Source organism: Erinaceus europaeus, chromosome 14 (assembly GCF_950295315.1).
Source record: "Erinaceus europaeus chromosome 14, mEriEur2.1, whole genome shotgun sequence".
NCBI lineage: Eukaryota > Metazoa > Chordata > Mammalia > Eulipotyphla > Erinaceidae > Erinaceus > Erinaceus europaeus.
This window is the reverse complement of record NC_080175.1, coordinates 55117161-55130300: the sequence shown is the minus strand read 5'-3', so window position 1 is coordinate 55130300 and position 13140 is coordinate 55117161. Positions and strand designations below refer to the sequence as shown.

The 13140-nt window shown below is 37.2% G+C and overlaps 1 protein-coding gene across 8 annotated transcripts in view; it reads left to right on the top strand.

Moving 5' to 3' along the window:
* Positions 1 to 13140, top strand: part of ZBBX (zinc finger B-box domain containing) — a 151705-nt gene that overhangs the window by 114758 nt on the left and 23807 nt on the right. For all 8 annotated transcript variants that reach the window (XM_060171903.1, XM_060171904.1, XM_060171901.1 and 5 more), the window contains 2 exons: positions 5950 to 6103; positions 7641 to 7757. In XM_060171903.1, the coding sequence (XP_060027886.1) occupies positions 5950 to 6103; positions 7641 to 7757 (271 nt within the window). The remainder of the gene's footprint in view (positions 1 to 5949; positions 6104 to 7640; positions 7758 to 13140) is intronic.

Genomic DNA, 13140 nt, shown 5'->3' with positions numbered 1-13140 from the left:
GTTTTCCCAGCACCATTCATTGAAGAGAGCCTCCTTCTTCCATTTAATCCTTTGGGCCCCCTTATCAAAGATTAGATGTCCATTGGTATGGGGGTTTAGATCTGGGCTTTCAATTCTGTTCCAGTGGTCTCTGTGCCTATTTTTATTCCAGTACCAGGCTGTTTTGATGATGATGTCATTATAATATAGTTTGAAATCTGGGAGTGTGATGCCTCCATTTCTGTTTCTTTTCCTCGAGATGGTTTTGGCCATTCTAGGTGTTTTCTGGTTCCAGATAAATGAATGTAGTTTTTGTTCTATTTTCTTAAAGAAGCATGGTGGAACTTAGATGACTATTGCATTAAATTTGTATATGGCTCTAGGAGAATATTCATTTTGATGATATTTATTCTTCCAATCCATGAGCATGGGATGTCTTTCCATTTCTTGGTATCAGTTTCCATTTCCTTGAAGAGTGGCTCGTAGTTTTCAGTATACAAGTCTTTCACTTCTTTGGTCAGCTTTACTCCTAGGTATTTTATTGATTTTGTTGCTACTGTGAATGGGATTGATTTCTGAATGTCTTCTTCTTCAGTTTTAGTGTTTGCATAGAGAAATGCCACTGATTTTTGTACATTGATCTTGTAGACTGACACCTTGCTATATTGCCTAATAACTTCCAGTAGATTTCTACTGGATTCTTTTGGTTTTTCTATGTATACTATCATGCAAATAGTGATAGTTTGACTTCTTCCCTTCCAATCTGTATTCTTTTGATTTCTTTCTCTTGCCTGATTGCTATGGCAAGAACTTCCAATACAATGCTGAAGAGTAATGGTGATAGTGGGCAGCCCTGTCTAATCCCTGATCTGAGGGGGAATGATTTCAACTTCTGTCCATTTAGTATGATGTTGGCTGTTGGTTTCCTATATATGGATTACACTATCTTGAGGATTTTCCCGTATATTCCCTTTTTTTGTAGAGTTTTGAGCATGAATGGGTGTTGGATTTTGTCAAAGGCTTTCCCTGTATCTATTGAGATAATCATTTGGTTTGTGTCTTTGCTTTTATTGATATGGTGAATGACATTGATAGACTTACATATGTTAAAGTAGCCTTGCATTTCTGGATGAATCCCACTTGGTCGTGATGAACAATCTTTTTGATATGCTGCTCTATCCGGTTGGTCGAGATCTTGTTTAATATTTTGGCGTCTATGTTCGTCAGAGATATTGGTCCGTAGTTTTCCTTTTTTGTTGTGTCTCTATCTGCTTTTGGTATCAGAGTGATGTTGGCTTCATAGAAGGTGGAAGGGAGTGTCCCTGTTTCTTCAATCTTAATGGAAAAGCTTTAGGAGTATGGGTATTAACTGTTTCCTGAGGTTTTGTAGAATTCGTTTGTGAAGCCATCTGGTCCAGGACTTTTGTTTTTGGGGAGATTCTTAATAGCAGTTTTGATTTCTTTGTCTGAGATTGGTGCATTTAGGTTTTGTAGTTCTTCTTGGTTCAGTTTTGGAAGGGCATATGCTTCTAGGAATTCTTCCATTTCTTCCAGATTGTCTAGCTTGGTGACGTATAGTTCTTCATAGAAGTGTCGAATGATTTTCTGGATTTCTGTGTTGTCAGTTGTTATATCTCCTCTATCGTTTACAATTCTATAAATTTGAGTCTTCTCCCTTTTTTGTTTAGTGAGTCTGGCTAGGGGTTTGTCAATCTTGTTTAACTTTTCAAAGAACCAACATTTGGTTTCATTGATCTTCTGTATGGTTTTCTTATTTTCAATGTTGTTTATTTCTGCTCTAATTTTGGTGATTTCTGTCCTTCTGGTTGCTTTAGGGTTCCTTTGTTCCTCTTCCTCTAAGTCCTTAAGGTGTGCAGTAAGGTTGTTTATTTGGGTTTTTTCTTGTTGTTTAATATGTGATTGTATGGCTATGAGTTTCCTTCTCAGTACTGCTTTAGCTGTGTCCCAAATATTTTGATAACTTGTGTCTTCATTTTCATTTGTTTCCAGAAACATTTGAATTTCTTGCCTGAGTGTCTCTCTGACCCAGTAGTTCTTAAGCAGTATGTTGTTTAGTTTCCAAATTCTGTGTCTTTTAATATTTTTCTGTTTGTTGTTAAATGTTGTTTTTACTCCACTGTGGTCTGATAAGGTACTTGGGATGATTTCGATGCTCTTGAATTTATTGATGCTGTCTTTGTGGCCTAACATGTGGTCTTTCCTTGAGTATGTGTTTTGTTGTTTTGAAAAGAATGTGTATTCCAATTTTTTGGGTGAAGAGCTCTGAAAACGTCCAAGAGCTCTAGTCTGTCCATCTCTTTATTTAATTCTTTTGTTTCTTTGTTGATTCTCTGCTTTCTTGATCTGTCTAAGTGTGAGAGTGGGGTGTTAAAGTCTCCCACTATTATTGTATGACTATTGATATATTTTTGAAGTTCATTCAGTAGGTGCTTAATGTATCTTGGTGGTCCCTCATTGGGTGCATAGATATTAATAATTGTTATATCTTCTTGGTTGATTGATCCTTTAATCATTATGTAATGACCTTGCCTATCTTTTATTACTTTATTTAATTTAAAATCTATTATGTCAGAGATGAGAATGGCTGTTCCTGCCTTTTTTGTGGTCCATTAGCCTATAGGATAGTTTTCTATCCTTTCACTTTAAGTCTGTGTTTATCTTGTTGTGTCAGATGGGATTCTTGCAAGCAGCATAAGGTTGGGTTATGTTTTCTGATTTATCCTCCCACTCTGTGCCTTTTGATGGGTGAGTTTAAGCCATCGACATTTACTGATATTATGGATTTAATGTGTTGTAGTGTCATTGTTCAACAAGTTTTTATTTGATGTGTTGCAAGTATTATAGTGATGTTCTTGTTCAGAAGAGGTCTTTTAGAACCTCTTTCAGGGCCGATTTGGTGATGGTTGCTTCCTTTAACTGTTATTTGTCTGAGAAGGTTTTGATGACTCCATCTAGTTTGAATGAAAGTCTAGCGGGATATATTATCCTTGGTTGAAACCCGTTTTCATTCAGGGCTCAATAGATATCTTTCCATTCTCTTCTGGCCTTTAGAGTTTGGGTGGAGAAGTCTGCTGATAGTCTTATGGCTTTTTCCCTGTATGTGAATTTTTGTTTTTCTCTTGCAGCTTTTAGGATCCTTTCTTTATCCTTACTTCTTTTCATTGTGACTATGATGTGTCTTGGTGTGTTCAGGTCTGGATTGATTCTGTTTGGGACTCTCTGAGCCTCTTTGATGTTAATGTCCTTTCTGTTGTTTAGGTCTGGGAAGTTTTCTACTATAATTTCCTCTAGAATGCTTGCTTCCCCTTCCTTTCTTTCTTCCTTTGGCAGGCCAATTATACGAATGTTACTTCTTTTGAGATCATACCATATGTCTCTGCTGTTGTTTTCAGTGTCTCTCAATCTCTTTTTGAGCTCTTTCACCTCTTTCTTATTTTTCTCCTGCTCATCCTCTGTCTGGCTAATTCTGTTTTCTGCTTCTGCTAGTCTGCTTTCCCTTCTCTCGGCTGCTTTCTTCATTACAGCTATTTCAACTTTCAGTTCTCTAATTTCCTCAAGGTAGTTAGTATTTTCCTTGGGGGGTCTCAACTGTTGTTTCCCTAATACTGCTATTCCTTTACTCCAAAGTTGTTTTCATTTCTGTGTTTAATAAATTTATTATTGCTTGCATGCTTTTCTTACCTTTGGTTACTTCTGGTTGATTTGTAGTTTCTTCTAGGCTCTTGTCTTCATTCATTGTAGTAGGAGTTTTATTTGCTCTTGATCTACCCTTTTTTTAATGTGTTTTTTATTTTTATGTTCTGTTGTTCCTCAGTTGTTGTGTTTTATGTACAAGCCACACTATACTAAATACCTTTATGACAAATGCAATCACCACTGTCAGAAATTACAATAGTAACTAAAGTAATGACTGAAGCAGTTTTACCAATACCAGTTAGTCCCACAATGTCTCCAGTTCAAGAAAAATTCGCAACCAAATCTAAATGAAAAAGAAAGGAAAAAAGAGATAGGAGGAATAGACAATTATGCAAATCTACTGTCCATTGTAGATTCTAGGGGTAGCAAGAGGGGAAGGGGAAGTAGAGCAGAGACACTCACAAAGAGAGCCTGCTCTGAGTCAGACTTCTTCCCTGTAATAGTTCACAAATAAGTATCAGTGAATTCAGAAGGCAGAGGGAAGAGTAAGGGAGAAAGGAAGACAGGGGGAAAAGAAGAGAGAAAAGAAAAAAAAAGGAAACAGAAAAAAAAAGCAGTGAAAGGAGAGTTGTATTTTTTTTAATGTCCTTGGAGGTGGGAAAAGGGGGATAGTGGATAGAGGAGGTATGAAAAGTGAGACAAGTTTCTCTCACAGTGGGTGTTAATTCTTGTCACCTAGCAATGGAATGTATACTAAGAGTTAATTTTGGTCAGCCTGGGGAGGGAATGGGATATGCGTGTATATATAATAGTATTATTAAAATTGAACAGAGTATAAAGCCCAAGCAGTGGGTCTGCAGCTTGGACAGCTCCCAGTTAGCCTATGCACATTAAGTCTAGACAACTGACTGAGAAATAAAACACAATACAAAATAAATGAGAAAAAAAAAACTTTCAAGCAGTCTTTCCCAGCCTGGTTGAGGCTTGCTTGATTAGCTAATTGTCACTCCAAATGGGTCTAAGTCCTTTACTCAGAGGAAAATCAAATAGCCTAGAAATTTGGAAGTGGGGTTTAATGGCACCCTGGTGGGCCAGGAATCTTGGTAAAGAAAGGAGCTCAACAGAGAGCCTCCTAGCAGCAGCTCCCTACCCCTGGGGTCTAGTTATGGTGAGAGAGAGGCTAAGAGAAATAATCAAGAAATTTCCTTTCTTTTTGCTCTGATTTTTAACCCAAATTGAATTATAGTCACCTCCTTGGTCCACGTTTAGGACGCCTCCTTGCTTATTCCACTGAAGGCCAGGATTTCTAAGGCTTTCTAGCAATTGTCAGAATCCATGGGTGCTGCTACTTTCCAGTCGCCATCTTGGCTCTGCCTGGGGTACTTCTTTTTTAAATTGTCCTCACCTTTAGAATGAAAGTACACCAAAAATGAATTTATGGAGTGATGGAGTAAGCCATAATTTAATGTCATCCAGATCTATATTGAAATGCTAGGTCTGCTTGCTTCTAGTAAAACAAATTTTATAGATTACTTTGTCTGTTCTTGACTCGACTTATGACTTATTGTATATATGGCAGTATTATTGACTTGAAACTTCTCTACAACAGTGGCCAGATTATATTGAACTCACTGGTATTTTAGTTTGGAATTATTTTCTGTATAGGCAGAGAGACCAAGTGAAAAGTATAGTGAAGGGGGTCAGGCAGTAGCGCAACGGGTTAAATGCACATGGTGCAAAGCACAAGGCTAAGGATCTTGGTTCGAGCCCTGGCTCCCCACCTGCAGGGGAGTTGATTTGCAGGCGCTGAAGCAGGTCTGCAGGTGTCTCTCTCTTTCTCTCCCCCTCTCTATCTTCCCCTCCTCTCTCCATTTATCTCTGTTCTAGCCAACAAATATGACATCAACAACAATAATAACTATAACAACAATAAAACAACAAGGGCAACAAAAGGGAAAATAAATACTATTTTTAAAAGTATAGTGAAAGAAAGAGATTTTGTTTTGCAAAATGATGTACAGCAAATACTACAGAAAAATAATATAGCTGGAAAGAAATGGTATTTTGAATTGCAAACTTCTGTCTTCCTTGGATCCATGATAAGCTTTAAGATAATTACAGTAGTTTTAGCTTATACATTTTTCAAAATTTAATTCATATAAAGTTGTGTTATTATTACACTCTACTACTAAAGCCTAAATTAGATGAAGGCAGCATCATGCAAAGAATAAAGGAAGCGCTGATGAATGCATGCATCTCCTTGAGCTGGTAAGATAAAGCCACATTTATTTCCCTGAATATTTTATTTTCTAGTTGTTACAAGAAATAGCTCTCAGAAGTAAGCCTATAACTGAACAGTATCAAGGACTTGAGCGGTTCTTTGTTTTTGGTAAAACAGAAAGACTCCACTCACTCCCTTCTCAAAGCTTAGATCACAGCTCTTCCAGTACTTGGATATCAATTACAGGTAAATCCAGACATGAAGTTATTAGATGGCTTAAGTATCAATTTTCTAGTGCATCTTAAAAATAAAAAGCTCATTCATATTTTAAGGAATGCCGGCCAAGTTCACTTCAATGAGTAATATTGTTTTTGTCTTCATCTGAAAAAAAAATTAACCCTGTGCCAGTTACTCCTTACTCATATTTAAGGTTACTGTCAGAATGTCAGAATCTTGACTATGGAGGCTGAGAGAGGTGGCTTCTAGAATTTAGAGTGTGGTCCTTATTAAAATTTTGATACAGAAATTCTGTTAACTTTATTCTCTGTTAAATATTACATAGTGATTTCTGTTCTTAATCATTTCATGAAGGGGGTGGTGGTTAGTGGATTAGAGTACAGTTGTTGATACATGAATGAAATCTTTCATCTCCTCATGACAGGTGTCTGCAAAACATTCACTACCAACTTTGGTCCTTTTCCAACATAATGAACCAGAACCCCAAGACTCCTAACACCCCTGCCTTCTTGTTCTTTCTCAGAGTCCTTTGCTTTGACACAATACACCACAGCTAGTCCAAGTTCAATTTTGTGATTACCCTTCCTGTCTTTTTTTTTTTCTTCTTTTTTTAAAATTTATTCCCTTTTGTTGCCCTTGTTGTTATATTGTTGTAGTTATTATTGTTGTTGTTGTTGTTGGATAGGACAGAGAGAAATGAAGAGAGATGGGGAAGACAGAGAGGGGAGAGAAAGATAGACACCTGTAGACCTGCTTCACCGCTTCTGAAGTGACTCCCTGCAGGTGGGAAGTTGGGGGCTCAAACCAGGATCCTTACACCTGTCCTTGCTTAGTGCCATGTGTGATTAACCTGCTGTGCTACCACCCAACTCCCCTGTCTTTATTTCTTAAGTTCTACTTGGGGGCTGGCCAGTGGCACACCTGGTTGAAGCCTTTAGTCCCCACCTGAAGCTGGGAAACTTCACAAACAGAGAAACAGTGCTTCAGGTGTCGGTCTGTCTCTCTCTCCCTCCCTCTCTGTATCCTCCTTCCCCCTTGAGGTCCATCTCAATCTAAAATAAAAGAATAAAATGTATTTTAAAAAGTTCTACCTGTAAGAAAGTTCATCTGCTATGGACCCTCTTTCTGGCTTAGTTACATGGTGATTCTTAAGTTCCATCAAGTAAATCTCAAAATCTGTGTGAATTCTGATAGACATTTCTATTTATTTATTTATTTATTTATTTATTTATTTATTTATTTATTTATTTGGACAGAGAGACAGAGAGTGAAAGGGACCACAGCACCAAAGCTTCCATCAGTATAGTGAGGGCCAGGCTCAAACCTGGTTGCCTGCATGGGGATGCAATTTTCTTTTGAAAAATGGATCTTTATATCATCTTTATCCCCAAGCCTACAGTTTATTTCTTAGAAAGAGTTATGCAGATATCATAAGTTTGATTGTGTAATCAGTCTGCCACATTCATAGTCTGTACTAATAGAGCATCAACATGCATTTATCTCCTTTTCAATATGGATATATTATGTACCCACTCTGCCATTTCAGGAGATAGAGACTGGATCCCAGACCACAGTGTCAGTGCATATGCCAGTGCTGCAGTGGACGCAGGCATGCAGCAAAACACTCAGAACTCACCACCAGAAAGAACACAGAAAAAGAGGGGTGAGGCTGACTGTACTATAGTTCTCATTGAAGATAGTGTGTTTATTACTTATTCTCCTAGAAGTTTACTAGGTATCTGAAATTCAATTTATGATTTCATAATTTCAACTTAATTATTTGACTTAATTTTTCTGGACTTTTCTTTCCAAAATGGAGACCAAGATGCCATTCTTTTTTTTCTTTTTTCTTCCTACATAGTGTGAATTGTCTTCATTCTTTTCTTTTTTTTTTTTTTTAAAGAACTTTACTTATTTTACTTGATAGAACAGAGAGAAATTGAGAAAGGGGGAGATAGTACAGGAAGGAGAGAGAGAGAGAGACACTTGCAGCCCTGCTTCACCATTTGTGAAGCTTTCTCCCTGCTGGTGGGGACTGGGGGCTCAAACCTGAGTCCTTATACATGGTAATACATGCACTTAACCAAGTGTTCCACCACCTAGTCCCTAAAATACGTATTATTTTTTTAAAGAACTACTTTTATTTACTGGATAGAGACAGCCAGAAGTTGAGAGGGAAGGGCTTGATAGAGAGGGAGAGAGAGACACTTGAAGTATTGTTTCACTACCTGCAAAGCTTTCCCCCTGCATGTGGGAACCATCAGCTCAAACCCTGGTCATTGTAATGTGTGTTTAACCAGGTGCACCATCACCCAGTCCCTTGTTATTTTCTTTAACAACAGATTAATGGATAGAACTGGAGAGTGGCACAGTTCAATATAGAGTGGCACAGCTAGTAGAACACAGATATTGCCATGAAATTTGAAGTCTCTGCCCCCCACCTGCAGTGTTAAGGATATATTACAGTTGTCTTTCTTCTCTCCTATTCTATCTACCTCTCCCCTCTCAAATTCTCTCTCCTATTAAGTAAAAGAAGAAAAAAAAAACTATCTCAAGACATGATGTCACAATTATTATGAAGTATGTGATTGTTTTTCATGATACTCTTAAGAAACATCGTGTTTATTCTTGATCTTATGTATTCTTTGGCTTTGCTCATGACCAGATGTGGTCATGTAGTCATTTGTGAAACAAAAGCCTTAGGTTAGGTTCAGATTGCTGCTTGTCACTGTGGTGAAGATACCTCTATTCTAAACCTCAGCCTGCATGTGTTAAGTCTAGGATCTTGATTTCAATTAATTAATACCATTCTCTAAGGGAAGAAAGTACACACCTTTCCATTAGTTACATCCCTGATATATTGAGTTTTATTTTTAACATCATTCTAATGATGATATGCAACAGATTTTGACATTATTACAATCAGTAGTTTTATCAGGTTATTGTTGTCCAACAGGGCTTTCTAAACATTTTTTTAATCATTCATAATTCTTTACTCTGAGAGGGTTTTTTTAAAAATATTTTTATTGTTCAGTTTGGTGAGTTTTCTGTCCAATATATGATATATAAATATTTTCTCCCACACCTATGGAAAACAGTCTGGAGTTTCATTAGAAACTCTAGAAATGTACCTCCTTTTTTTAAATTAGTGATTTAATAATAATCAACAAAATTGTGGAATAAGAGGGGTATAATTCATATAATTCCCAGTACCAGAGATCTATATCCCATCCCATCTATTGGAAGCTTCCCTATTCGTTATACCTCTGGGAGTATGGACCAAAGATCTGGAGGGGGTGCAGAAGGTAAGATGTCTGGCTTCCGTAATGGCTTCTCCACTGAACATGGGAACTGATAGGTCAATCCACTTCCCCCAACCTGTTCCTATCTTTCTCTAGTCGGGCAGGGCTCTGGGAAGCTGGGGTTCCAGGATACCTTGTGATCCAGCATTCCCTCTCCTAGAGATTTACCCAGGGAAATCAAAAAGACCTATCGATATAACTGGTGCACACCAATGTTCATATTAGGGTAGTTTGTGATAGCCCAAACTTGGAAGCAGCCCAGATGCCGAAGGATAGATGAGTCACTAAGGAAATTGTGGTACATATATGCAATGGAATACTATGTAGTTGTTAAAAGTGATAAGCCCATCTTCTTTGCAATATTGTGGTCAGAATTGAGGTCATCATGTTGAGCGAGAGAAGCCAGGAAAAGAAAGACCAATATCAATCAATATCTCACTTATAGATGGAACTTAAGAATAAAGGACAGTAAGGAAAAACATAAGGTGAGATCTGGGCTGAGTGTGTTGTACTGCACCAAAGCAAAGGACTCTGGGGTGGGAGGGAAAGTAACAAGAGGAAGGCTCATTGGGGTACTGCTGTGTCTCCCAGACACCAATAAAAGGGAAATGAGAGGCTGTGCTATGTGTTAAAGACTATACTGTAAAGAATTAACCTCTCTCTCTATATATATATATTTTTTTTCATAAATATGTAACATTTTTATAGCTCTCCTACCCTGAATCTTCTGATAAAAAGTGCTTGTCTGTATACTTCCCATAGACATGTACATTGAGAATTTGTCAGATGAACAAAAAGTAATTAACACTTTTTTTGACCTTAATAAAGTGGTCTTTTCCAAAAAAGAAGATTGTAAAAAATCAATGTCTTTTAGAAGTAGGAGTGGAAGATATATTACTAGATTTGAACCTGGGCACCCCATGGGAGAGCCATATATGGTATTAGAGGAATATCCAATAGTGTGGAATTTTTTTGTTTGTTATGTTGTTTTTAGGTTGGCTATTAAATTCCTTTTTTTCTTTTCTTTATTGGGAGATTACTGATTTATGGTATAGTCATTGACACATGGATAAATTTCTCACCAAGACAGACGTCTGCAAAATACTCTCACCCCAAAATTAGGTTCATTATCCTGCTCAAGGACCTGAAAGTCTCCCCTCCCACCACCCTTTCTCCCTGTTCTCTTCCCCAGAGTCCTTTCCTTCGGTGCACTACATTATACCAGTCCATGTTTTACTTTGTGGTTCCCCTTTCTGTTCTTGTTTCTTCTCCCCATGAGTGAGATCATCCCATATTTATCCATCTCTTTCTGACTTATCTCACTTAACATGATTCCTTCAAGCTCCATCCAAGATGAGGTGAAGAAACTGAATTCGCCATTTTTTAAAGTTGAGTGCTATTCCATTGTGCATATAAATCACAACTTTTTCAGCCACTCATCTGTTGTTGGACACCAGAGTTACTTCCAGCTTTTGGATATTAAAAATCTTGCTGCTTAACATAAGAATACATGGATTTTTTGGATAGGCATGTTTGGTTCTTAGGGTGTATCACTAGGAGAAGAATTGCAAGGTGATAGGATAGGTCCATTTCTAGCCTCTTAGACTGCTCTCTACAGAGGTTGGACCAATTTACATGCCCATTAGCAGTGTAGGAGGGGTCCTTTTATACTCACAACCCCCTACATACACACACAGACACACACACACACACACACACACACACACGTATTCCCCCAAAGTGCTGCTTAATTCCGGCTCATGGTGGCACTGAGAATAGAATCTAGGGTCTCAAATCTTTACAAATGTATTTTTGAATAATCATATCTTCCCAGCTCTCTCTCTCTCTCTAAATAATAATAATAAAATGATCAAGGTAAGAGTATTTTAAAGAAAACAGAAATTTTGCATATGTACCAACAACTGTATCTACTGTTAAATATTAGTCCCTTCCCAATAAAAAAATAATAGTTACTACCATTTATAAACACTTAAAATATTTAAATAAAATTAATGAAAATGTGGACCCTGGAAACCATAAACTCACCCACATAAATACACCCTGGGATATTATTTTTTCTCTAGATCATAAATAAATACATAGATATGTTTTATGAGAAAAATATCCATTCCTGATAAATTTCTTATCCCTTTTAATAGGTACCAATTCTCACATGAAAGATTCACATCAAAAACTCTGGTTTCTTCCTCCTGAGGCAATCAAAGGGACTGTTCTAATTTACTTTAAATGGATAAAAGCCAAAGTCTGCTATACTGTGAGAAATTGGTTATGAGGACAAGTCTTCTGAAATAAGAAGCCAAATGCCTTAAGTATAAATTTGGAGTGATAGGTTGAAATCAGTGATTTACCACAAAAGATATTTATGGACCTCTACTTTAAACCAGACACTACCCAATACTGGTAATAAAAATAAGCCTGTGTCCTTGAAATCTCCAAACCAGAGAGTTCTGTGCAGAGACTTTCAAATACCAGTGAGAATGGAATCACTTGGGGGACTTGTTGGAATATAAATCCTCCACTTCACTTATTCACAAAGTCAGAATTCCACGATCTGCCTCTGCCTTTATCAGTTATTTTCTCCTTTGTTGACACAGGCAGATAGTTCAGGAATATGCTTTCATAAAACAACTGCTATAGGATGTAGAATTAAACATTTTTGCTACTTATAAAAACAATTTATTTATTCTCTTTCTTTTCTTTATTTCTTCCTTCCTTTCTTTTCTTCTTTCTTTCTCCCTTTCTCTCTCTTTCTTTACTCTTGGATAGAGACAGAAAGAAATTGAGAGTGAAGGGGAGATCAAGAAAGGGAGAGAGCCAGAGGGACACCTGCAGCCTTGCTGCACCACTTACTCATGAAGCTTCCCCCTTGCAAGTGGAGACCAGGGGCTAGAACATGCATCCTTATGCACTGTAACATGCACCACCAAGTGCACCACCACCTAGCCCCCATTTTCTTTTTTTTTTTCTTATGGAGGATTAATAATTTATGGTTGACAGTAAAACATAGTAGCTTGTACCTGTGTAATACTTTTCAGTTTTCCACATAAGAATTCAACTCCCTCTAGATCTTCCTCCACTACTATGGTCCAGGACCTGAACACTCCCTTCACCCTAGAGTGCTCTACTTTCTTGCAATATAACAAATCTAGTCCAAATTCTACTTTGTGTTTTACCTTATGTTCTTATTTCTCAATTTCTGTCTATGAGTGAGATCATCCCACATTCATTCTTCTCTTTCTGGCTTATCTAACATAACAGGATTTCTTTAAGCTTCATCCAAGATGAAGTGAAATCATCATTTTTAATAGCTCAATAGTATTCCATTATGTATATATACCAAAAATTACTGAACTACTCATCTGTTGTTAGAAACCTGGGTTGCCTCTGGGTTCCGTTCAACTCACCGATATTTGCTTCTTCCACAGCTGTTCTGTTCATGGGAATGCCAATTTTGCTTTTTTTGATGACTTTGAAAAAAAAAACTGTTGATTCTTTATATATCATAGATGAAAGGTAACCTTTTTTTCTCAATGTCATCAGTGAAATAATTTCTCTAGAAATTTCTCTAGGGTGGGGGTAGATAGCATATAGGTTATGCAAAGAGACTCTCATGCCTGAGGCTCTGAAGTTCCAGGTTCAATCCCCTATACCACCATAAGCCAGAGCTGAGCAGTGTTCTGGTTAAAATAAATAAATAAATAAATTTTAAAAAATCAAATAAAA